The sequence below is a fragment of the Phascolarctos cinereus genome, unplaced genomic scaffold, assembly GCF_003287225.1.
Source record: "Phascolarctos cinereus isolate Bilbo 61053 unplaced genomic scaffold, phaCin_HiC Scaffold_2;HRSCAF=192, whole genome shotgun sequence".
Taxonomy (NCBI): Eukaryota; Metazoa; Chordata; class Mammalia; order Diprotodontia; family Phascolarctidae; genus Phascolarctos; species Phascolarctos cinereus.
The window spans coordinates 44,512,292-44,537,938 of record NW_027555625.1 but is presented as its reverse complement, the minus strand read 5'-3'; the positions used below and the strand labels follow the sequence as shown (position 1 = coordinate 44,537,938).

Genomic DNA, 25,647 nt, shown 5'->3' with positions numbered 1-25,647 from the left:
CTTCCTCATCCCTCTTTCCTCCCTGGTCTTCTCTTTACCTTCTTCTCTCTAAAAGAAATTGCCTCACCCTTGAGCCAGGCCCACAGGGTGGTGGCTGACTGGGTCTCATCCCCCAAGGGTCCTGGGGGCCCAGGAGGGACAGACAGACGGGGCGGTTATTCGTGCTCCAGTAGCCAGGAGGCCAGCCGGGGCCCCAGACGGCCCCCTGAGACGGTGGCAGGGAGGACTCTGGGTCCGTCTGGGCCGCTTGTGTGCTCAGACCCACGGTGCGACTAGGCTGGGAGTTAGCGCTGTCAGAAGCCGGGACTCTGGGCTCCTCCGCGTCCATTCAGCATGCTTCTGTGGAGCACGCTGAGTACTGTGCGCTGGGATAGAGTCAGAAGGAAGGGTCCCTGCCCCCAAGGACTCTTACTGACTTCTTGGGGCTGTCCCCCGGGTTCCACCTCCTGCTTCCTCCGGGCTCATTCTCTTAATTGTTCACCCCAGTCCCTCTTCAGATCAGTTTGTATTGGGCCGTGTGGGGGAAGATCTGGGCAACTAGAAGCCAAACTGAGCACGCCCACCACCTCGCCATCAGCCTGGGCCCCCTCTCCAGCTCTGGGCTGGCCCCTCTCTCGTGAGGACAGAAGGGTCCAAGGCCAGGAATTCCGCCCCTCTAGGGTAGGACCTGGATGGGGAATGGCTGGGAAAACGTCATTGGGTTTTTTTCCCCAAGTGCAGACTGAATTGCGGGCTGCCGTCGCCCCCTTGTGGGCACACAGTGGACTTCCCATTCCTGGCCCAGGCAATGCTCCTCTTTTGTGGAGGCAAGGGATGCATGTGGCAGCCCTGCTGGGCTGGACTTGTAACCTTGGTGTGCTCAGAGGACAGGGACCTGGGCTAAGAGGCAGCCATGTGCAGCAGCGAGGGCCGCGTCCTCATTATGTCCACCTCCCTCCCTCCTAGGGAAAGGAAGAATTTGAGAAAACCCAGAAGGAGTTACTGGAAAAGGGGAACATCGTTCGTCAGGGGAAGGGCCAGCTGGAACAGCAGCAGGTGAGTGGCCGTGCCCTGCAGGGACCACGGGGACACTTTTCTGTAGCAAGTTAAAACGGGCAAAGGCCTTTCTCCCGGCAGGGCAGTGTGAGGCTTATCTGTGTGTTACAGATAAAGGGACTAACCTTTGCGGGGTGAGTGGCTAGCCCAGGCTCACATAGCTGCTGGGGTCAGAATCACCCCAGACCCACGTCTCCAGGCCAGAGGCCCTCGCGCTCTTCCAAACTGCCACCCTCACATATACAGGTTAGAAAGAGAAAGGGTGTCCAGCGGGTGCCCCCACCTCAGCTGCACCGGTGACCTACTGTGTGACCTTGGGCAGCTTAGAGTCTTCATCTGTGCAGTGGGGGCATCGATGCCTGCCCTGTCTGTGCCAGAACTCTGGTCAAGATGAGGCGATGGTTGTGAAAGGGCTTTGAAAGTGTTCATATGCCAGTAGCAGGTGCTAAATTGATATGTAGGGGCCTGAGTGACGTAGAAGCTGGGTCTGGCCCCAGAGACCCTTCTGAGACAAGCCTTTTCAGAACGCCCCCAACCATCTGACCGTTTTGTTGTCTTCCTGCCAGCTGAAGCAGTTTGAGCGGCTGGAGCAGGAGGTGTCCCGGCCCATCGATCACGACCTCTCCAACTGGACACCCTCCCAGCCCTTGATCCCGGGGCGGCCTGGGGGCCTGGGTCCCTCGGACCGGCAGCTGCTGCTTTTCTACCTGGAGCAGTGTGAGGCCAACCTGACTACCTTAACCAATGCCGTGGACGCCTTCTTCACCGCCGTGGCCACCAACCAGCCCCCCAAGATCTTCGTAGCCCACAGCAAGTTTGTCATCCTCAGCGCCCACAAGCTGGTGTTCATCGGCGACACCTTGTCCCGCCAAGCCAAGGCCCCGGACGTCCGCAGCCAAGTGACCCACTACAGCAACCTTCTGTGCGACATGCTTAAGGAGATCGTGGTGACCACCAAGACGGCAGCCCTGCAGTACCCCTCCCCCCACGGCCGCCCAGGACATGGTGGACCGCGTGAAGGAGCTGGGCCAGAGCACTCAGCAGTTCAGGCGGGTCCTGGGCCAGCTGGCCACGGCTTGAGGAGGCCCAGCCAGGGCCTGTTTCAGGGACCACAGTGGGGTGGGGTGGGAGCTGGAGCTGTGAAATGACTCAGTCCACGGGGCCTTGGGGGGGAATCCACTCCCTGTGGCCACAGACTGTAAATGAATGTGTACATATTTAAAAAGAAACAAGCCACAGGAATCAAGAGGCCTAACTCAGACTGGGAGGCCTGACAAGAGACTGAGTCTGCTGCCCCTCTCCTGCCTGCCCAGCCCTCACCTGTCCCTTCGGCTCAAGGAGGAGCCAGCACTGGCATGAAGCCCCTGTGTTCTAAGCGCCTGGGAAGGAGCAGAGAGAAAACACTAAAGAACTATTTTTCATTATTGATTTTCCAATCATTTGACTAATGGTCTACATTTAAATAAAAAACAACAACAGCAGCAAACTAAAAGAACCCGAACCTTGTCTGTGAGTGAAGCGGGTAAGAGAAGGCAGCTTCTGCATCCTCCAGAAGGAGGTGGGATGAGACGGGAGCCCTGGGACAGGGAGGAGGTGCCATCTGATCCGAGGATCACGGGTGCGGGACCTTAACGGCCCGCTTCCATTTCAATATCCCCAGACCAAAGCCAGGGAAGTGAAGTCATCCAAGGTTACCCAGGGAGAGACTAGCAAGTTGGGATTTGGGTCCAGGCCCCCCCACTCCCTGCATACCTCTCCTTCTACCTGCCCAGCACCTGGGGGAAACAAAGGAAGCACAAATTTCCAAAGGGAAAGGCTTGAACAACACTACCCGTCAACACACCCTGTTGTTTCTTTTGGAAAAAATACATTCAGTAAAGTTGGTGAAAGTTTATGTCCCCACCACCCCCATGTCCTGCTGGCATTTCATACAGCATGGGCACATGGCAGGAATAGGAGTCAAAATTGAGGCCCTGCAGCGGGTGAATGGCTAGTGGCCCCTGGGTGCACCTTGGGAGGTCAGGAGCCTGCTAGCTAGACAAAGGTTGGCCCTGGATGTTAGGTGGGCTTCGTCTTCGTTTGAGGTGTCCTGGGAAAGCCCCAGGCAGGTGGGGAGCACAATCCATGTGGCCACAGGCACACAGACCTACAGTGGTCTTGAGGTCTGGTGGTTAGGGTGTAAAATGAGACTGTTGGAGAACCAGGGGCAGGGACCGGCCATGAACGTGGCAGACACTCTCCAAACCATGTTCACACCGTGATTTTAACCCTGGCTTCTGTGTGCCCACTTCCCTGCACCCTTCACCTTGATCATGAGCCCACAGGGCACAGGAGTGGCTGCAGGGAGCCTCTGAATTAGGCCTCAAAGTTTAGGTGTCAGTCCTAATGAGCTAGCTGTCATGTAGGCCTGAGTTGGAATCTGGCCTTAGACACTCCCTAGCTGTGGGACCCTGGGCAAGTCACTTAACCTGTGTGCCTCTATTTCCTCAGCTGTAAAGTGGCGATCATAACAGCACCCTCCTCCCAGGGTGGGTGTGTGGATCAAATAAGATAATCTCCAGTGTTTAGCATAGTGCCTGGCACGTAGCAGGTGCTCTGTAGATGCTTATTCCCTTCACTTCATCCATAGACATGGACAACTGTATACCAGGTGCTCCTGGGCCCTGGGATCCAGAGATAAAAGGGACAGTCTGCCTTGAAGGGGTTCACAATATATAGATATTTGCAAAGGGAATTTGGGGGTGGGGGGCAGGTGAGGGGAAGGCAGTAGCAACTGAAGGAATCAGAAAAGTGTCAGCGTAGAAAAATGGTGATGATTGAGCCACCCACAATCCTGGGATGACCAGGCAGCACACTGACCCTGTCCACTGCCCCAGAGCAGGAGCTGTGTCTAAAACCCAACCCCCTGAAGGCTGAGGCTCTGGGTCCAGCTCTGCCACTGAACTCCCTGCCTAACCTTGGCTAAGTCCCTTCACCTCTGTAGGCCAGACCCTGCTGCTTTAGGTGAGCCAGGGCCTCCAGGGCAGATCAAAGGGCTGAAGGCAAAGCAGCTAGTTTTGGTGTGTTTGGGGGGCCCCAGGGACAGCAGCGCTCATCTTATGGCTGGCAAGATCAGCTGTAACAGAAGTGCTTTCCACCAGCAGCTCCAGACTGGGGCAGTGTATGAAACAGTCCCTCATCCTAGCAGTGGTCTCCAAGGACACCCTCCGACCATGAAGCCCACTCGGTTCTCTGCCCACCTCGACCACCAGAAACACCATCCTGGGAGCCCTGTGACCGGCACTGCAGATAACCAGCCCTGTGCCTCCTCCAGCAGCTGGCTGCAGCAGCTGTTAGCTCTAGTGTTAATGGCTCCATTTGGGAGGGCAGGGACGTGGACACAACACCCCAGGCACCTGTGCCCTCCACAGAGACACCCTGTCGGCAGCTGCCCGTCTCTGTGCTAATTCCCCTCCTCCCCTCAAATACTCTTCTCAGAGTGTGGGGGTGCTATGCCAATGGTACAGCTGATGGGGGCTAAATGTAGAGAAGGCAAGGGAGATGGGGAAGGTTGTATTTCAGTGAACACAGAATGTGTAGAGAGACGTGTGTGTACGTATGTACAGTGTATACTTTTATAGCATATATAGTTTTTTATTTTTGTCCAATTTTAATTTATTTTTAGTTTTCAACAATCACTTCCATAAAGTTTTGAGTTTTAAATTTTCTCCCCCTCTCTCCCAACCTCCCTCCCCAAGATGGTGTACAATTTGATATAAGCTCTACATGTGCATTCCTATTAAACATATTTTCACATTAGTCATGTAAAGAAGAATTAGAACTAATAAGAGGAACCACAAGAAAGAAGAAACAAAACAGAAGAAAAAAAGCAAATAGTGTTAATCAATCTGCATTAGAAATCCTGGATGTGGATAAGCATGTATGTTTTTACACACGAGGCATACATGCTTTCATTATTTATATTAAGTAGTGTGTGTGCGTATGTGTGTGTGTAAAATCCCTCTTCTACCTGACTGCCCTTCAAATATTTGAAGATGGCCCTTAGACAAGAAGTAATATGGAGAAGGGAGGGAACAAAGCCTGCATGCTTTCCCAGAGCCTGCATGAGAGGGCCAGGATTTCTGGAGGCCTGACTGCCAACCTGGAAGGCAGAGCCTTCCAAGAGGAAAGTCAGTCATTGGCCTCTGGGGAAGTCTCAGCCTGCACGTTGTTGGGGGGTGGAAGTGGGGAAGGGCAGAGACACCCCCCAAGAAAACCATCCGGGGCTCCTACCTACCTGTGCATGGGTCTGTGATGTGTGTGTGTGTGTGTGTGTGTGTGTGTGTGTATGTGTGTGTGTGCTCTCGTGCATGTGGCCCTGCCCGTGTCCTTGGGTGGGTGGGTGAAGCCAGGGCCAGTTTTTGAAGCTGCTGTGCCCCCACCCCATTAGATGGACCAGTAAAGAATTATGGAAGAAATATCCCAGGAGGAGCCCTCAAGCAGATGTTCTTCACCTGAGATCCACAGATAGATCTCAGAAAGTCTGTGAACCTGGAACTATGAATATTTTGAAAACTATTCAATACAATTGGTTTTTATTGCAATCCTGTGTATTTTATGCATTTAAAAACATTGTTCTGAGAAGAGATGCAGATAGCCAGAGAGGTCCAGGATACAAAAAAGATTAAGAACACCTGGTCTAGAGGATTTCTCAGGTCAGGGGCCTTGCCACCACTGCCCCACACTGTGCCACCCTCTCTGCAGCTGAGTTGGTGCACAACAGAAAAGGAGGTTGGCCAGCTGCTGCCATCCAGTGGGCTTTATTGAGATTTCAAGGGGATGGGTGGGGCTACCCCTGCCCTTGGGGGCTCAGCCGGCTTTCCAAGATTTCCTCAACCCAGGTGAGGAATTCAGTGACATGGGTGCATACCACTGGCTTAGAACGGACACGATCGTCACTGTCCCAGAAGGCTATGCCCATCAAGGTCCACGGGCCCACCTTTTAGCAGACCAGGGGCCCACTGGAATCACCTTGGGGAGAGAGAGAGGTGAGAATCAATGGATACACTTTTATTAAGTTCCTCGAGTGTGATATGCACTAGGGTCATTAAATCCCCTTCTCCACATATTTACTTTGTATATACTTTATATATTTACTTTGTATATTTTTTATGCAGTGATAGCTAGTGGTTACTACTTTTAATAGCCACATAAATGTAATAGCTGTTACACATGTTTCAGATCTGCAAAACCTTTTACATGTAGCATCTAATTTAATCCTCTCAGTAACTTTGCAAGGGTATTACAGTTATCCTTCCACATCACAGGTGTTAATGGCACGTCACCTCTGCAATCCACATAAAATGTTTTGGCCCTCCCTTCTTACCAGAGAGGAAGTTTGAACTATTGTGGCATTAAAAGATAAAATATGTTGATATTATACAATACTATACTATATTGTATGCATTTCTGAGTTTCTCAACATTGCTGTCATCTGCTGGCCTTCACATGTCACCTGCGTCTTCTACAAAACTCCCCGAAGATTCCCATTTAATTTCTTAAGCCAATCCGTGATATATCAAAACCATGATGGAGAAAGTCATAATATGGAAGGGATAAGTGTATTACCCTTATTTTACAGTTGAGGAAAGTGAGGCACAGTGGAGTTAAGGGACTGACCAGGATCACACAACAAGTGACCGAGGCAGGCCTTCCTGACTCCAAGTCCAGCACTATTCACTAGACCACCTAGCTTCCACGTCAACTCGAGAGTAGGGGTTATTTCATTTTTGGAGTAGCTTTTATTAAACACCTAAAAGGTGCTTAATAAAATTAATAATTCTTGATTAATTTACATCCCTAGACTCAAGGAACTTACCTTCTAAGGGCAAGATAACATATACATAACATTATCTAATTCTTCTCACCACAACACTGTAGATACTAGTGTTAATCCTGATTTCAGAGGTGAGAAAACTGAGGCTGAGAAGTGGAATTTGTGGTGGGATGGTTAGAGATGGACATAAAGAAGGAAAAAGAACTGGTCCCTTTAGAAAAGGAGGCTGAATGGAAAGAGGCCTGGCTTTGGAGGCAGAAGATGTTTTCCAGTTCTGCCTCTTGCTAGCTGTATGACCTTGGCCGAGTCACCTAACTTAGCCTCAGTTTCCTGCTCTGTAAAATTTGATGGTTGGACTAGATTTCCTCTCTCTAAAGCTCTGAACCTCTGATCTGTGAGGGCTGCGGGGGACACTGGGATTAGAGCAGGGAGAGACCCCCTAGGTGATGGGCCCAGGAAGGAAGGCAGACTTGAGGGAGGGCATTAAGAATGCTCACACTTGTGTATCATCCTGTGGTTTGCAGAGTGCCTTCTCACAGCCAGCCTCATGAAGCAAGCCATGCCAGTGAGCATTGCCATTTCGAGGCAGCTGGGTGACACAGTGGATAGAGCCTGGAGCTGAGTTCAGATACTTATGGGTTGTGTGACCCTGGCAAGTCACTCTCTGCCTCAGTTTCCTTAACTGTGAAATGGGGAAAATAATCACATCTACCTCCCAGGGTTGTAAGAATCCAAATATGGAGTTCTTAGCCCAGTACCTGGCACACAGGAAGCATTAATAAAGGCTGCTTCCTTCCTTCCCGCTCCATTTTACAGACGGGAGTAGAGGAGCAATGTTGATGAAGGACGAGGTTTGGAGAGACATAGAAACCCTCACCCTGCAGGAAGAGGCCCCTTTGACTGCAGCACACACCACCTCTGGGCTGATCATGCTGCCCTAGAACTTCGTGCATTAAGTATTGGACAGGAGGGAGGGGCAGGGCTGCCAGCTGAAGCTTCTTGGGCCCTTTGTAGTCTGGAGAGAGAGACAGAAGGGTGTGTGAAGGGGAGTATCCTGTCAAGGACAAGACTGATGAGATCACTGATTTCAGCTTGGAAAGGGTCTTGGGGTCACTGAGTCCAGCTGGGGCCCAGAGACTTTGCCCAAGGCCACAGAGGTAGCCACAGCCTTGCCCTGTCCTTCACAGAACACTCACCATTGTAACTGGTCCTGCCCCAGCTGCTGGTGACACAAATGGAGTCTTCAGGGAAGTAGTCACTGGCACTAGGGATGCAGACAGGGGCCAAGGTGGCTGAGAATCGGACGGGTGTGGGCAGCTTCACTAAGGCAAAGTCACTGTTGTAGGGAAGCTTGGTATATTTGGGGTAGTGGAAGACCTAAGGGGTGGAGGGGAGGGCCGGGAATCAGGTGGGGAGCTTCTGCTCAGGGGCTCACCCTTGCCCCCAGGAGCATCTCAGAGGGACAGGCCAGTGTCCCATTCAGGAATGCCTGAGCCTTGTGAACCTGGAGAAGGCTAGCAATCTGCCCACAAGATCTAGTCATTCCCCTGCATAGCTTAACCTCCCCAGTCCAGGGCAGGGGGCATCCTGCACTGAGTGACTGAATAATTCTGCTCTCAGAACAAAACAGAGAAGTAGGGAAGAGTTCAGAACATTCAGAGTGACCCCCCCAAATGGAATGGGCTCTCATAAGGTTGTGAGGTCCCCATCACCTTCAAAATATCCAGCAGGGGATTCGTGATGAGATAGGAGTTCACTTAATCCACTTCTGAAATGTTCTAAATTCTAAATTCTAAATCCTGGCTTGGAAGTCAAGGGTTACTTGTGGAGATGGGTGCCCCATTGGCCACCCTTGGTCTCAGCCTGACAGTAGTCCCGGCCCCCCACCAGTGCCCCCACCAAACCTAGCCTATACTTGGTCAACCTTTTTTTTTTTTTTGGTGAGGCAATGGGGTTAAGTGACTTGCCCAGGGTCACACGACTAGTAAGTGTCAAGTGTCTGAGGCTGGATTTGAACTCAGGTCCTCCTGACTCCAAGGCCAGAGCTTTATCCACTGTGCCACCTAGCTGCCTCCCTGGTCAATCTTCAGGACCTGAATGTCCTCCTCATCAGAGCCCTGGTCAAATTCACCAGCTACCACCTTGTAACTCCTGGTGTGGGGGGAAAGGAAGGCAGGGAGCAGCCTGTGATGAGAACCAGGCAGGTAGTTATTGGGGTTCCGCCAATCCCCACCCAAACCCAGCTCACCCTCTCCCCCACCCTCCTGCCCCAAAAGTTGGAAGCCTCTGTCTTCTCTGGTTCATAACCTGGGGGCCATGACCTTGGAACTTTTGATAGTTTGAAAACTCTACTTCTATGCAATTGGTTTCTTTTGTAATCCTCTGTATTTTACTTTGTACATAAAAAATTATTTTCAAAAGATCCTGATTTTCACCAGATTGCTCACAAATAACCCTTGGCCCAGCCCCTCCAGAGCTGTCCCTTAACTTACTTGACTTTGCAGTAGGCAGCAGTGATCACCCAATCCTGGCTGATGAGGGACCCTCCACAAAAATAGAAGCCATCAGTAAGCTGGGGGAGAGAAAGAATAGATGGGGCAACCCTCCCCTCAAGGGGCAACCCTCCCCTCAAGGGCCCACCCAACAAGAGGAGGAAGAGGAGAGGAGGAAGAAGAGAAATGGGCATCTGGAAGAGAGCTGCCCTGCCTGGTGTTTCTGTTTCCCCATAAGAACCAGCCTCAGCCAATTCTCAGCCTCTTATAGGCTGGGCAAATGCACACAGTAGGAGAACTTGGATTGAGTCCTGACTGTGCTGCTTATGGCTGGTGTGACTTAGGCAAGTCCCTTAACCTGTTTTGGTTTCTTCCTCTGTGAAACAGGCACATTTGTAGTTATTCACGTGTTGTTTCTCCCATTAGAATGTAACCTTAAAGGCAGGAATGATGTTTTGGCCTTGCTTTGTGTCTCCAACTCTTAGCACAGTGCCTGGCACACAGTAGGTTCTTAATAAATGCTTATTGATGGACTGGTTGGGTTGGAGTAGATGAGCTCCAGGTCTCTTCTGGCCATAGGTCCTGAGATCTTAGTCTAGCTGGGCCTAAATCTAGTCCTGTTGGATATCGGAGCCGCTGAGGCTCCATACCTGGTTCCATTCCTGTCACACCTTCAACAGAACCCTGTCCCTCTATCCTCTCCAGCCCCTTCCATCAGGCCCAGGTGCCAGGAGACCTTTGTATGCCTTCCCTTCCTGGGCCAAACACTCAGGGCCTTCTACCCCTTTCCTGGGGAGGGGGACAGGGGCATTTCCCATCCTACCAGCCCGCAGCCTCACCTGTAAGGAGACCTGCCAAGACCAGGAGCCAGGTCCAGCCAGGACTGGTTCAATAGCAGGGACTCCACAGCCTGGAAGAGGGTATTGGAATTATAAACTGAAAGCCAAGGCTGAGACTCAGCCCCGCCCCCCCCCAACATATACACGGACTGGCTGAGTCTTGGGCAAATCCCAACTTGCAGACTCAGTTCCTCATCTATAAAATGGGGATAATGATAGCCCCTGCCTCCCAGGTTGTTGGCAGAATCAAATGAGATAATAGAAGTAAAGTACTTTGTAGACCTAAAAGTGTTATGTAAATCATAGCTAATAACAACAATAATAAATCCTATGATCCTGCATCTGAACTGTCCAGGGGACTCCACACTTATCTGAAGCAGAGCCAGTGACAGCCAAGTGGAAGAGGAACAAGAGGAAGGCCGTGGGGCTGGTGGTCAGGAAGTGAGGGGCTGGTCTTGAAGCTGCCTCCTTATATCTTTGAGCCCCATTGAGTTACTCCAGGTGGGCAGCAAACTGAGATCCTCTCTGAGGGTCCTTCAGGTGGGTCCCAGGGCCCCTGCTCCCTGCCTGTGCCTGAGAAAGCCACAGCTGGTCCTGACTTCACCTGGAGCCAGGGCCTTCAACCCCAGGTGGCAGCCTGTCTTGAGATTATTTTGGCCATTGAACCAAGGACAATGAAAGCAGTGGGTATTTGCCCATGTCTTCCTTCAGGCTCACCTCCAGCACACAGCTGCCTCCTCTCCCTTAATTCCAAACATTATTTAGAGGTCCTTTTGTCAGTTCTGCTCAAAGCCTTTGGTGGAGATGAGTGTGAGTGTGGGTGTGTTTGAATGTGTGTGTGAGAGAGTATGTGTGAGAGAGAGTGTGTGTATGTGAGAGAGAGAGAGAGAGAGTGTGTGTATGTGAGAGAGAGATAGGGTATGTGTGTGTGTGAGAGATAGAGTGTGTGTGTGTGTGTGCGTGCGCGCGCGCGTAGGGGGACTTTGGCTCCTGGGAAGCAGCCTGAGAGGGAGCTGGTGCCGTGTCCTCTGAAGTGTGATAGTTCAGGTGCCATGGCCTACAGAGCCCCACCTCCCAGTTGTTGGCCCTCCCCACCTCCTCCCAAAATGACTTTGTACTTACTTATACAGATGGGCCCTCACCACTTCTGATTGTTGAGCTTTTGCCCCAAGCTTCTGCGTGCATCCCAAACCTCCATGCCATCTTTTGGCCATCCTTTCATTCTGCCCCACCCCAGCCATGGGTACTCCCCTTTCCAGAACCTCATATCAGTGGTCTTCCCCTTTTAGAGTGTAAGCTCCTTGAGGGCAAGGATCCTTGGAGGCTTGTATTTGTACCCCCCAGGTGAGGAATGCAGGAACAAATTGTTCTCATCCACCCATTCTGCTGGGGGAAGTCTTCACATGCTTGGAGTAGATATCTCTCTAACTCACCTACAGGTTTGAGGCCTGTACCTGGGGGTACAAATACAAGGCAATGACAGGCTCCAGGGTGGGGCCAACACCCAGAGCTCTTGCCCTACACTCTCTGTACCAGGGAGGGACCACTCCAGGACTGGGCTCTGGGAAGAAGGAAGGAAGAGAAGGAAAGGGGAGAAATCTCCAGAGGAGGCCATAGGCCCGCTTTGCCCCGCCACCCCACCCCAGGCACTGACGCAGGAATGAGAAACAACTCCTCTTCCTCCCAAGAGTTTTATTTCGACCTCACACAGTCACATGGGAAATACATGAGACCGTGCCCCTGCAGGAAGCTCAGTTGGCAGCCAGGGTCTCTTGCACCCAAGGCAGGAGCTCGGTGACACGGGCATACACCCCAGGGCTGGAGGTGGAGCAGACGCTACTGCCCCAAGAGACAATGCCAACCTGGAACCAGACGTCATCCTTCTGGCAGACCAGTGGGCCACCAGAGTCACCCTGCGGACAAAGAGATGGGAGCTCCAGGTCCAGCTTTCTGGATGGCAGAAGTGGGAAGGAGGAGGGAAGGAAAAGACTGGGTAAAGAAGGAAGGAAAATGGGCCAAAGGGTTTAGGAAGAAGGGCTGAGCCATTAAGGAGGGTCCTGGGGAGAGGCAAGATTGGAGCTGGAGGGAAGAGCCTGGGGGTGGGGGGAGGGGGAGGGGCAGACAAGAGGTGGGAGAGGTTCTCTTCTCTATCTCTTTCTCATTTTTTTTTCATTTTCTTTTTTTCCCCCTCTGGAGGCAATCAGGGTTCAGTGACTTGCCCAGAGTCATACAGGTATTAAATGTCTAAGGCCAGATTTGAATTCACTCAGTCTTCCTGACTCCAGGCCCAATACTCCATGCGCTATGACACCACCTAACTGCCTGGTATATATTGCGTGCTTAATAATGCTTGTTGGCTTTTGTCTAGAATCTTAATTGTCCTCTGTAAGCTCCTTGAAGGCATGATTCCTTGTCCCTTTCTGGGCTTTCCCGGTGTCTAGCAGAGATTCGCATATAACAGGCATTTAATAGATACCTGCTGAGTGAATGAATAAAGAGAAAGATGGAGAGCTGAGGGGTGAGGTAAAGATCAGAAGACAGCTGCGGGGAACAAGGCAAGGTTAAGCCTAGTTCTGGGGGTACACGACCCCCAGACTAGCCTAGAGTCTTGGGAGGGGTGGGGGAAAAGAGGCAGGTACCATGCAGGAGGAAACACCACTGGCGCCAGCACAGATCATACTGTCTTTGATATCGTTTCCCCAGTACTTCTTGCACTGTGTGTTGGACAGGAGAGGCAGAGAGGCTTGTTGGAGCTTCTTGGGGGTTTGGCTATCTGGAAGACCCCAAGACAAGAGCAATATTACCCAGAAGGCAGAGCCTCAACCCATTCCAGGAGTCCTGAGGGAGAGGAAGGCTATGGCAATCCTGTATCTTTCAGCCAAGACTTTCAGCTAGGATTCCCCCCTTGATGCCCTCTTTCCCCTCTCCAAACTCACTGCTGAACTTGGTCAGCCCCCAACCAGTGGTGGCACAGGTATAGCCTTCAGGGAAGTCATCGGCAGAGCTGGCAAGGCAGATTGGGGACACAGTGTCCGAATATTGAACAGGCGTGGCCAGCTTTATCAGAGTGATGTCATTGCTGATGGTATTGGAGTTGTATTTGGGATTCTGGAAGATCTGTGGGAGAGATAGCCATGGCTAAGGAGATGCCCCGCCCCATGCCCCTCTTACCCCCACTTTTATGGGCCATCCTGGCCCCTGCAAGTTTAGCTTAGCTTCTTCCATCATTCTTGAAGTCCATGGCCTTCCTCACCTCTACCTCGTGGAATTCTTCCTTTCCTTCCAAACTCAAGTCAGCTCTATCCCTGTATTCTTCCTGATAGCCATGATAGCTAACACTCTCCTCCCCCATTACTTTATTTATTTTGTATATGAAAGTGTGTGCCCCATTTTAGACTTCAGCACATTTTCCTGGTTCAGTGAGAGAGCTCAATCTAACTTATGGCAATTATTTGGTACAATTCCCAAATCTTCATTTCTGCAAGTCAGACCAGAGCCAGGAAATGGCCAATTGCTCAATAAACTCCACATAGCTTTGGGAGTCAGGTTTGCTCAGGTTTTTTTTTTTAAATGCTAACCTTTTGGTTTAAAAATGAACTGCTGCACCTGCATAACCTATATCTATTTGCTTACCTCCTTGATGAGGGTGATAGGGAAGGAGGAAGAGAATTTGGAACTCAAAATTTTGAAAATGAATGTTAAAAATTGTTTTTATATTTAATAGGGGAAAATAAAATATTAAATAATTTTGAGAAAGGAAAGTTTAAAAGAAAAAGAAAAAAATTGAGTTGCTGGGGTAAAGAAGCACCCAAGACAGTTCCTGTCCAGGGAGCTAGTTAATTTTCACTGACCTTTTCATATGCAAATGAGATCATTAACAGAGACTCAGTGAAGTGTGCCAGGCTTCAGTCCCCCCAGAAAGGGCCTTTGGTCTCACTGTCTTCTGCCTTGCCTCTTACCAGTACAAGTTTACTGAACCCTACAAGGGCCACACTCTTCACACAAGTATTTTGAATCTATTTATCTGTAGAAGGTATTTCCCCCAATAGAATGTAAGGACTTTGAGGGAATGAGCCCTTGAATTTTTGCTTTTGCATCCCCAGGTCTGGCATCATGTCCTGGCAAATTGTAGACTTGGGATAAATGCTCATCGGATGAACAGATCCACGAATAATCCTTGCCTCCATGCCTCTGGGGACCCTGCCAAATGCCGTCCTTTAGGAGAGTCGAACATTCACCCCTCAACTAGCCTGGAAAGGTCACAGGTCACATGGGCCATAAGGCCAGAGGTCCAGAAGCTTGGACCACAACTGCTCCCATTAACCCCCTATGCCTTCAGCCTGCAGGCTGAGCTGGTGTCAGCTTGCGGACTCATTCTTTGGCCCATAGGTGTTCATCCTCCAGCTGAGAGCCCTTGTCCCTGAGCTCTGGGAAAGCTTTACTACTTAAACAAGGGAGGAGAGAGGCTGTAGAACATGGCTGGTTCCCTAGCCCACCCACCCCAGCACTGGCTGCATGCATTCACTGCCTCTCCCTCTTCTTTCCCCATGCCAGCCCTACAGAACCCACATGAAGACCCAGACAAGGTGGCCCAGACCCCACTGGGCACACACTGGGGACTATCATGTTAGTTTGGGCAAAGGCAATGGTTAACCTGGGGATGTGTGGCTTGTGGGGGCTGGTTGTTAAATTTTTAGTGTGAGCATTGGCAAACACTAAGAATTAGGGTTTGATTTATTGTCTTGTTAATTGTTTAGACTCAGTAAAGCCATAATATAATACAATAATTATGCAAAATAATATATAAAATATAATATATAAATAATAATGCAAAAAAATAAGGCAGATCACTCTTAAAAGTGTTTCCCACAATGCAGTATTCCCCTAGAGAGCTGGTTGTTAAACACTTATCAGCACACCCCTAGTTCTAGCCCTTCTGGGCTCTATAGTCTGCTCTCCACCTCTAGGTGAGCTATTAGGCTCGTCACCAGCATCCTCAGAACTTCAGGCCTGAGACAGGCTAGAATAATGAATAGAGCCCTGGATTTGGAAGACCTGAGGTCAAATCCTGCCTTGGGTGCTACCAGATTATGCATGTGTGACCCTCAGCAAGTCACTGTCTATGCCTCAGTTTCCCCATCTATAAAATGAGGGGGTCGGATTCACTGGTTCTTTTCAGCTCTAAATCTATGAGCCTAAGTTTCAATGATTCCCAAACTCTGAGTCAGGTGCTGTATATTGAAAACTCCCCCTAAATCCTTGACAGATCAGCTCCCAACAGAGCTCTAGCTAACCCTGTTACCTGCTCTAAGGCTTAGTCCCACCTTGCCCCTTACCCTCATGCAGGGCAAACTGGTCTATCTCAGGCTGGCTGTCTGCCCCGCCTCTCCCAGGAATGTGCTTAGGGCGACCAAGGAATGGCCCAGAAATGCAGGCTCAGCATCTACTGGAGCCTGACAGAGTGAGGAGTGACCTCTGTCCTTTGCAACAACAGACAGCATTCCCCAAAGGCCAAATATGGAGGATTTGGGGAGTAGCCAATCGCCCCTTCTTCCTGATGGGTTCTCAAACTTAACTCCTCCATTTCTGAATTCCCAGACTGTGTTTAGACTCTACCAGGAAATCCAGCCCTGACTGTGGGCTCCCCAAGGGCAGGACTCACTCTCCGCCCCCCCATCTCCCACTGGGTGTGCAACAAGGCACGTCCTTAAGGTGATTGGACTCAAGAAGAGTATGGTACATCGTAAAGGGGCGTGGCTTCGACTCTCAGCTCCACTGATGACTGCCTATGAGGAAGAAACTCGACCAAATCATTTAACTGTTCTGCACCTCAGCTTCTTCATCTCTAAGAAGGGATGGGATTTAATGATCTTTATGGTCCCTTCCAGTTCTGGGTCTGTGAGCCTGTAAGTCTGGTTAGTGTATCTTCTGCAGAAGTATATCTTGTGCTAGGAAATATACAGAGGCAAATACGGCAGCCTGACCCCCTCAAGAGATTCAGGCCTAGTTGGAGGTTTGGCTTGAGGGTGATTCATTGCTTTTCCCCTCCCCACTCCCTTAGGAGTCTCTGGGCGTGGCTATACCTTGTTGATCTTCAGTACTTGGATGTCTTCCTCATCAGAGCCCTGGTCAAACTCCCCAGCAATCACCAGGTCAGATTGCCTATGATAGAGAGAATAGAGAACTAGACCTTTCCCTGTCTCAGGGAAGAGAGAGGCTCCACCCCACAGGGCTGTCTATGTATGGAGCACCATTGGACTTCATCTGGTCTATGCATTTGTGTGCTGTTCTGGGGAGGGTGGATGGGGATTCAATTCAGGACCATCTTCTGAAGGGGGGACATGTTCTGTAGACCACCCCCTTGTTCCCACACCCTCACAAGGCTGGAAGTGCTATTCTTCCTTTGTGCCTACTTCCCGCCCCCCATATTTTCCCAGAAATTCTAGACTGTTTTTATCATAAATGAATTTGGTTGTTATTTTGTCTAATTCCGTAAAGTAGCCAAGAGGCAAGTTGGCACAATGAAAAGAGAATCTGAACTGGTCTTTACTCAGCCACTTATTACCCGTGTGACCCGAGACAATTATTTAATGTCTCTGGGTCTCAGTTTCCTCGACTACAAAGTGTATGTGGTTGGCTTGGACATTGATAAGTCTCTCTGGTCCCCTCCAGTCTACATCTGTGATCCTGCGGTCCTAACCCTTTAATTGCCCTAAGACTATCCATTAATTTAAGCAATATCCTCATTTTTATTAATGTTGGTACAACCCAACCAAGAGCCATAAACTTCTCTCCAATTATTTGTCTTCCTTTATTCCTGTAAGGAGTATTGCTAACTGTATTTCTGTAAGTCTTGAGTGTTCTTGGTAGATGGGTTCCCAATATTTTGTTCATTTGGAATGAGATTTCTCTTTCTATTGTATCATCCTGGGTTTTGTTATTACTATAGAGAAATGCTGATGATTTTTGTAGATTTATTTGGTATCCTGCTGCTTTACTGGATCTATGAATTGTCTCAATTGATTTCTTTGCTGATTCTCTGGGATTCTACAGCTCCAGGAAGGAAGTGAATTCTTCCCAGTCCTTACCAGACGTCACAGTGGGCAGCAGTGACCACCCAGTATTGGTCGATGATTGATCCACCACAGAAGTGGTAGCCGGTTTTGTCCTGGGGTAGAGAAGACAGAGGAAACCAGATACTACAGAGCAGTGAAACCTCAGGGATTCTGGGACTCAGGCACAGCCTAGGGATTGGGCTAATCAAGGATTCTGGCTGTCCCACCCCTGAGCTTCAGGCCTTCAGGCTCTAGGACTGTCATTCTGCCCTGAAGGTCCTATAATGGACAGAACCACCCTCTCAGGGAGCAGGGGCCAGACTCTTACCTGAATAGAGACCTGCCAGGGCCAGGAGCCAGGGATAGCATTTTCACCATTGACGATCCTAGACAGGCCCTTCACAACAGGCGTAATGGCAGGGACCCCACAGCCTGGAGGAGACGTCAAGATAGGATGGAAAAGGGGAGACTCGGGGATGCTGACAGTGTCTAAGCCCCAAGCCAGGTTAGGAAGCTGGGTAGCCCAGCTCACCTCTGATGGAGAATGACTCTTCATTTCAGATCTCAAAAATGTGTTTTTCATACATCTCTGAATTATTTCCTATGTAATGTGAAGAGGCAGCTGGTTTCAAATATAGCCTCGGACTAGTTCTATGACCCTCTGGGCCTCATTTTTCTTATCTATAAGATGAGGGAGTTGGAATCACTGATCTCAAAAGTTCCTTCTAACCCTAAATCTATAATCCTGTGATCATGTCAGTTGACATTCTGTGGGCCTCAGTTTTCTCATCTGTTAAATGGGCAAATGGGTAGGGATACCTCCAAAGTTCTTTTAACTTTAAATTTACAGTGCCAGGATTCTAATATCTGCATTGTAGTTGTCCATGTTCTAAAGTCTTCTGTCCTGACTAGAGTGTAAGCTTCATGAGGAAAAATGCCATGTCCAGCAACTTTATAAATGTACTACCAAGCCCAAGGGATCTGCACACAATCGATGCCTAATAAATCATATAATCTCAGCATTTCAGAGCTGGAAGGGGCCTCAGGATCCTCACATCAACAGATCGATGGTCATCTAGCCTTTGAGATAAAGTCCTCCAGCAAAGGGAATCCACCGTCTTCAAAGGAGTCCTGTGTGGACAGCTCTTCTTGTTAGGAAATGTTTCCCTGTATCCAGCCTAAGCCACCCTGTTTGCACTGTCTCCCCATGACGTCTAGTTCTACCCTCCCTCTGCCCTACGACCGTCCTTCTAATATGCGAAGGCAACTCTTGTGTGTCTTGAACCTTCTATTCTCCAGGCTAGAGATCCCAGTCCCATCAACCAATCCGCATAGGGCCTTTAATTCAAGATCCTCTTTAATTCAAGATCTGCAGCTCATCAATGTAAGGTGAGAGAAATGTTGGTTATCAGTTAATCTTTGTCTGAATCCTATTCAGCTTTCAAAGCCTGTCTCCTCCAGTGATTCCTCTCTCTATTTCAAGTCCCATAGAACTTACTGGCATTCTATCTTACACTGCTTTGTATTGTTTGTGTGTGTGTGTGTGTGTGTGTGTGTGTGTGTGTGTGTGTGTGTGTGTGAGATCTCCTCGACCAGATCGAGCTATGTGAGAGCAGGGACTGTGTCTTATATTTGCAGTTTCCACAATGCCTTGCACGGAGTAGGCGCTAAACAAATATACTTGCTAATTTATGGATACTGTTACTGTCTCATCTGAGTCATCCTTTTAGGAGTGTGTTACTGTCTCACCTGAGGGATCATGGGATCACTGAGAAGCCAACTTCAGAGAAGTATGGTAACACCAAAGGAAATATCCCAGTTGTCTCCCTAGAGACCTTGGCTGGGGGACCACCAAGGCTGTGCCCAGGTCAGGGGCATCCTGTCTGTTAGCCCAGGGGAACAGGGACAGCAGCAGCCCTAGCCAATGGGCCTAACTGAGCAGTTTTGGTTTCCTGTATCTAAAGGAGAAATAGAAGAGAGAATTGCTACAGAATTCTGTTCCCCCAGAATCTTACATACCCATAAGCATGTGTGCACGCACATGCACACACGAGCACACTCGGGCGTGCGTGCTCGCACGCACACACACACACACACACACACACACACACACACACACACACACAGAGCACTCACCACCCTGCCTAGATATTTGAGGTTAGGAGAGAGCCCTTCCTTCCTGTCAAGGGAGAGCCTGCCCATGGAAATATCCCTTCCTGGTTCCCAGAGAGGACCCTAGCACTTACCTAAAGAGGTGCCAATGAAGGCAAAACAACACAGGAGTCCCAGGTAGGCCATGGTGATAGGGTTAAGGTAGTATTGGGGTCTGCCCCAGAATTGCCTTCTCCTTATATACTTGTGTTCCACCAATCATACACCGGCCTTGCCTTTGCCTACTTAGGGGTGGGATGGCATCCAGAGATTGGTTCTCATCATTTCTTTTCCTCTGCACCTCTGTTATCAAGAGACCTTGGGGTGATAAGTACATGGGCCACGTTACCTAATCTTCCTGAGTACCTTTCCAGATGTTGCCTGAGGCAACAGGAGAGCTGGCATTGTTACTTGACACCAAAGTAGCTGCTGCCCTGCTGGTTCAACAGAAGGTCCCTGGCAGAAGCCCATCCAAAGCATCCATTGACTTCCAGCAGGACTGGACTCAGCCAAATCCCAGCTGAACTTCCAAGGAGAGGTTCACCTCCTGGAGAGCTTTCCACAGTGAAATTCAACAAGTATTTATTAAGCACATGTTGTATACCAGGCACGGTGCTCAGTCCTGGGGAAACAGACACAAATCAGTGTCTGCCCTCAAAGAGTTCCTATTCTACTACTGGGTGGATTTTGGTGTGGAGAAGTGTCTAGAGGAATGATGGGAATTCCTGATTCCCTAATGACCAGAGGAATAAGGGAAGGCATCTTCCCTTATAATAAGGTGGCTTGAACTGAGACTGGAAGGGTCCTAGGGGATCCAACAGGGGAAGGGGGAGAGCATTCCAGGCCTGGAGGCCAGCTTGTGCAAAGGGCAATGGAAGGTCACGTGTGGAGAACAGCCAGTCAACAATTAGGTCACAGGTAGACAGTGGGAGGGGACTCGGGGTGTAATCATGGAACCAGACTGGGAAAGGCCTTCAATGCTACACAGGAGTTTGTATTTTATTCCAGTAGAAGCAAGGAGTCACTACAGCTTCTTGAGAAGGAAGGAAGGATGGAAGGAAGGAAGGCAGAAAGGGAGGAAGGAAGGAAGGAAAAAAGGAACATCTATGAGCTCCTACTATGTGCCAGGTACTGTGCTGAACAATCTACAAATATCTCATTTGATCGTCACGATAACCTTGAGCCTTGGGTGCTAATACGACCCCCATTTTACAGTTGAACAAACTGACGCAGATGGAGGTCCAATGACTTTCCCAAGGTCACATGGCTAGTCAATGTCTGAGGCCAAATTTGAACTCAGGTCTTCCTGTCTTCAGGCCCAGAACTCTATCCATTGGGCCATCCAGCAACTACCTCTTAAGGGAAATGGCACAGTCAAAACTGTGCTTTATGAATATCAACTTGGCAGCAGTGTGGAGAACGAGTTGGAAAGAGGAGGGCTGGGTACAAATAGACCAGTAAAAAGGCTTTTAGAAGACTCCAGAAATGAGATGATAACTACTCATAAGGAGAGGTAGGAAGGGAGAGTTAGGGATTCCTTCAAGACTGGGAAGCTGTCTGACTCAGACCAGCAATAGGGGAAGTGAAGGGGAGGGATGGGATCAGGGAGAAAGCTAATAAGTATTGGACATCTTGAGTTTGAGTCTGAGATGACTCTAGGACGTCCTAGTGGTAATGTCTGAGAGACAATTGGAGCACAGGAGAGAGATGAGCAGTAGATATATATATTTGGGAGTCATCTCCATAGAGATGAGTGGGATCGATAGGAGCTGATGACATCACTAAGAAAGACCTGAGACAGAGCCCTGGAGTGCACGTACAAGTAGGTGGTGGGAGGGGGGTGATGATATTGAAAAGGGGATTGAGATGGCCCAGTCAGACAGGGAGGAGAAGAACAAAGGGAGAACAGTGTCATGAAAACAGAGACGAGGAAGGGGTTCCCAACACTATAAAATGCTGCAGAAAGGGCGAGAAAGAGGAGACTGAGGAGAAGAATATGGCAATGGAAAGATCATTGGGGACCTTGGAGAGAAAAGATGCAGTTGAGTGGTGGGCTCATGAACCAGATGTTAAGGAGATTAAAGGAGATTAAAATGTGGAAATATGTTTAACATGATTGTACATGTATGACCTTTAAAAATAGGTTAAAAAGTGGAGACAACGAGTACAAATGGCTTTTTCTATGAGTTTGGCCAGGAAGCAGAGGATAGAGGATGATGTAAAGTTAATGATAGGGTGAGAGTTCAAAATGAAACAAGGTGAGACCAGAATGAAGATGATGGACTGGGAGACCAGAGAGAGAGTAGAGTGAATGGAGATTGTGGTAAAGTTGGACAGAGTCAGGAGAGGGAGACAAGGGAGGGCAGTACCCACAGGAGGGTCCAAATGGCAGGAGGCCTTTGAGAATTATGCATGATGGAGGTAGAGCACTAGGGAGAGATGGTGATCAGGGATGTGACCATCTGTGTGTTGAGCTGTTGGGAGTGTGCAGATTGTGAAAGTCAAGGATATTGATGAACCAGGAGGAGATGCCAGTCTGCAGGTTGAAGGGCAGGGCTCGGGGTGGAAAAGAAGTATCAGAGCCAGGTACCGAATTCCTTGAGAAAGGAAGGAGAGATGACTCGGGCGGCCTGGTAGATGACTGTTACCAGGAGCAATGTAAGGTTGTCTATCGGCCTGGAACGAACCGCAGAGCTGCTGCTTGATAGTGGTGGGTGGACAGCCTGGGAGTGGCAGGAAGGCGGAAGAAGCACATGTACCTCTCCTGTTGGCCCAGCACGTGGGCAAAAGAGAGAAGATGCATAGGACACTGAGGAGAAGGAGCAGGGATGCAAGGGGACCCAGGTTCCTGCAATTGCAAGACGATGGAAGGAGGATGAGAAAAGAAATCTAACGAGAAGGAAGCCTTCTTAAGGAAGAGAACATGATTTCCAGCACAAGGGGGACAGAGCAGGCTAAGGCATAGTGGGGCTAGGACGGACAGGTGACAGTGCAGGTTCTGGGTGTGCACCCGACATGTTGTGGTGGCAATAGCAGCCCCATCTTGCTCATTGCTCTGCTTCCTTTTTGTTTGCTTGTTTTTCTAAAATTGTATTTTATTGTGTGTTGTTTTTACTTTGAAGATATTTACAGATTATTTTTACTACATGAAAGTTCTCTCATTACAAAGTAAAACCGTTAAGTAAAACTAACAATACAGTGACCCCATCTGAAAGTGCCAGTACACATTTCACATTTGTAGCCTCCCATTATCTCTCTCTATTAAAAATGAACAAAACCAAACAGAAATATATTCGCTCCCCATCTTATCCCCCAGTCCCGTTTCAAAGAAATAAAAGAAAAGCAAATTTCTCATAACAATTATGCACAAAGAAGACCAATTCCCTTAGTTGATGTATACAAAAATAAAGCTATGTCTCATTCTGCACTTTTAAGTCACTCACCTCTTTGACATGGACAGCACGTTTTATCACTGGTCCTCGGCAATCATGAGTGATCACTTTATTGGTCGTAATTCTTACAGTGTTCAAAGTTGTTCATTTTTACGGTGTTGTTATTGTACAAATTATTCTCCTGGTTCTGCTCATGTCATTCTTTGTCATTTTATAAACATCCTTACACTTGTTCATTTTGCTGACATTGATGTTAGAGTATAAATTGTTCTGTTCCTGCTCACTTCACCTAGTTTATGTAAATCTTTCTACCTCATTTTTTTTTTAGGCAATTGGGGTTAAGTGACTTGCCCAGGGTCACACAGCTAGTGTCAAATGTTTGGTCTGAGGCTGGATATGAACTCAAGTCCTCCCGACTTGAGGGCCGGTACTCTATCCACTGCGCCACCTAGCTGCCTTTCTTACCTCATTTTGAAATGAACATCTTAATGGTCTTCCCACGTATCCATATATACCACAGGGGCAGTTAGGTGGTACAGTGGGCTTGGAGTCAGGAAGACATCTTCATGTCTTCAGACACCTACTAGCTGTGTGACCCTGGGCAAGTCACTTAACCCTGTTTGCCTCAGTTTCCACCACTGTAAAATGAGCTGGAGAAAGAAATGGCAAGCCACTCCAGTATCTTTGCCAAGAAAACCCCACACGAGGTCCCAAAGAGTCGGATATGACTGAACAACAACAGAGTAGCACCTGTTCACAGGTCTACCACCAATGTATCAATGTGCCTGTTTTCTGGTAGCCCCTTCCATATTTATTATCCCCCCCTTTTTTTTTTGCCTCTCTGATAGGTGTGAGGTAGAATCTCAGAGCTGCTTTAATTTGCATTTCTCTAATTAGTAGTGTGTGGCTATAAATAGCCTGAGTTTCTTCCCTTGAGAACTGTCTATTCATATCCTTAGGCCATTTATCAGTTCTGGAATGTTCTTTTTTCTCATAAATTAGAATCAGTTCGTTGTATGTCTTAGAAACACTGCAAAGATTTCTTTCATGTCATTTGTTTCCCTTTTCATCTTAACTTTAGAGGCAGCTAGGTGGTACAATGGATAGAGTTCTGGCCTTGGACTCAAGAGGACCTGAGTTCAAATGCATCCTCAGGTGCTTACTAGCTGTGCGGCCCTCGGCAAGTCATTTAACCCTGCTTGCCTTGCCAAAAAGCAAAAAAACTCCAACATCTTAACTTCATTTTTTATACAAAAGCTTTTTAATTTTATGTAATAAAAATGCTCCATTTTATCATCTATATTCCTCTCTATTCCTTGTTTAGTCATGAACTTTTCTGTCTGCAAACAGCAGTCACAGTCAGACACACTGTACCTTGACTCCAGCATATTGACGTCATTTTGATCTTCTTCCAGAACAAAGGACGACAACCAATCCGTAGATCTGACAGGTCATTTTTTCCATGTTTCTCTCAATTGTTTATGACGTGGCCTTTTATATCTAGGTCATGTATGCATTTGGTGGTTATGTTTGTATAAGGTGTGAGCTACTAGTTTAATTTCTGCCTGACTGCTGTCCAATTTTCCCAGCTGTTTTTGTCAAATAATGAGTCCTTAGCTCAGTAGCAACTCAGTGGATAAAGCTCTGGGCCTGGAGTCAGGAAGACCTGAGTTCAGATCTGGCCTCAGACTCTCACTAGCTATGTGACCTTGGGCAAGTCACTGAACCTTTGTTCTCCTCTACCCACTGGAGAAGGCAATGGCAAAACCACTCCAGTGTCTCTGCCAACAAAACCAATGGAGAATATTGGCGTGCTGTGGTCCATCCTGTCATGAAGAGTTGGACGTGACTTAACAACAATAACAATCCCCGTACATCGAACGCTGAATTCTTAGATACACTTGCTTCTGTATATTGTGTACCTAATCTGTTGCACTGATGAACCTGTTCTGCAACCAGTAGCAAATGGTTTGAATAATTATATCTTTGTCGTATAGTTTGAGATCTGATCCTGCTAGACTGCCTGCCTTTCCATTTCTTTTCATTATTTCTCTTAAGATTCATGACCTTTTCCCCCTCCATATGAATATAATTTTTATTTTTTCTAGCACTATAAAAATTACCTTTTGGTAGTTTGATTGGTATACATTGAATAAATAAATTATTTTAGGGAGTTTTGTCATTTTTATTACATTGGCTTATCCTACCCATGAGTAATTCATATTTTCCCAGTTATTGAGATCTCCCTATGTCTGTAAATAGTGGTTTGTAGTTGTATTTCTATTAGACAGCTCTTATGCACATCTTGGGGGGGGGGGCGTCGACTCCGAAGCACTTTATATATTCTATAGTAATTTTAAATGTAATTTCTTTTTCTGTCTCTTCTTGTTGGGCTTTATTGTTTGCTAATGTTAATGTTTTGTATGTTAATGGTTTGTATGAATTTGTTTTATATCCTGAAAGTTTGCTGAAGCTGTTAATTGTTTCAATTAATATTTTTAGGGGTTTTTTGTTGGTGGTATCGTTCTTTTCATCATGTCCTACTCTTCATGACCCCATTTTGGGGTTTTCTTGGCAAAGATACTGGAGGGGTTTGCCATTTCCTTATCCAGCTCATCTGACAGATGAGGACACCGAGGCAAACAGGGTGAAGTGACTTGCCCGGGGTCACACAGACACTAAGTGTCTGGGGCCAGATTTGAAATCAGGAAGATGAGTCTTTGTCAAGCCGAGCACTCTATCCATTGCACCACGTAGCTGCCCTAAGTTTTAGTTTATAGGTCCTTTAAGCACACCATCATATCTCCTGTGAAAAGTGGTAGTTCTGTTTCTTCTTTACCTATACTTTATCCCTCAAATTCTTTTTCT

At 48.4% G+C, this 25,647-nt stretch overlaps 3 protein-coding genes across 3 annotated transcripts in view; 1 reads left to right on the top strand and 2 right to left on the bottom strand.

Annotated features, from left to right (window-relative positions):
- The window catches only part of BCAR1 (BCAR1 scaffold protein, Cas family member), a 111,699-nt gene extending 105,219 nt beyond the window's left edge, over window positions 1-6,480 (top strand). The window contains 3 exon segments of the mRNA XM_020963643.2: window positions 946-1,035; window positions 1,602-2,018; window positions 2,020-6,480. Of these exon segments, the coding sequence (XP_020819302.1) occupies window positions 946-1,035; window positions 1,602-2,018; window positions 2,020-2,115 (603 nt within the window). The 3' untranslated portion in view covers window positions 2,116-6,480.
- LOC110192389 (chymotrypsinogen B-like) lies at window positions 5,864-11,422 on the bottom strand. The gene is made up of 7 exons (XM_078149123.1): window positions 11,374-11,422; window positions 10,182-10,252; window positions 9,343-9,422; window positions 8,944-9,034; window positions 8,047-8,227; window positions 7,728-7,865; window positions 5,864-5,985 (listed from the first exon to the last, which is right to left on the bottom strand). Exons 1-7 carry the CDS (start codon window positions 11,420-11,422, stop codon window positions 5,864-5,866), a joined length of 732 nt encoding a protein of 243 aa, XP_078005249.1.
- A 447-nt stretch (window positions 11,423-11,869) lies between these two features.
- Window positions 11,870-19,931, bottom strand: LOC110192499 (chymotrypsinogen A-like). Its single transcript, XM_020963687.2, has 7 exons — window positions 19,483-19,931; window positions 17,565-17,668; window positions 17,270-17,349; window positions 16,265-16,343; window positions 13,118-13,298; window positions 12,821-12,954; window positions 11,870-12,094 (listed from the first exon to the last, which is right to left on the bottom strand). The coding sequence occupies exons 1-7, from the start codon at window positions 19,532-19,534 to the stop codon at window positions 11,933-11,935; spliced, it is 792 nt and encodes a 263-aa protein (XP_020819346.1). The 5' UTR covers window positions 19,535-19,931; the 3' UTR covers window positions 11,870-11,932.
- Window positions 19,932-25,647: the final 5,716 nt, after the last annotated feature.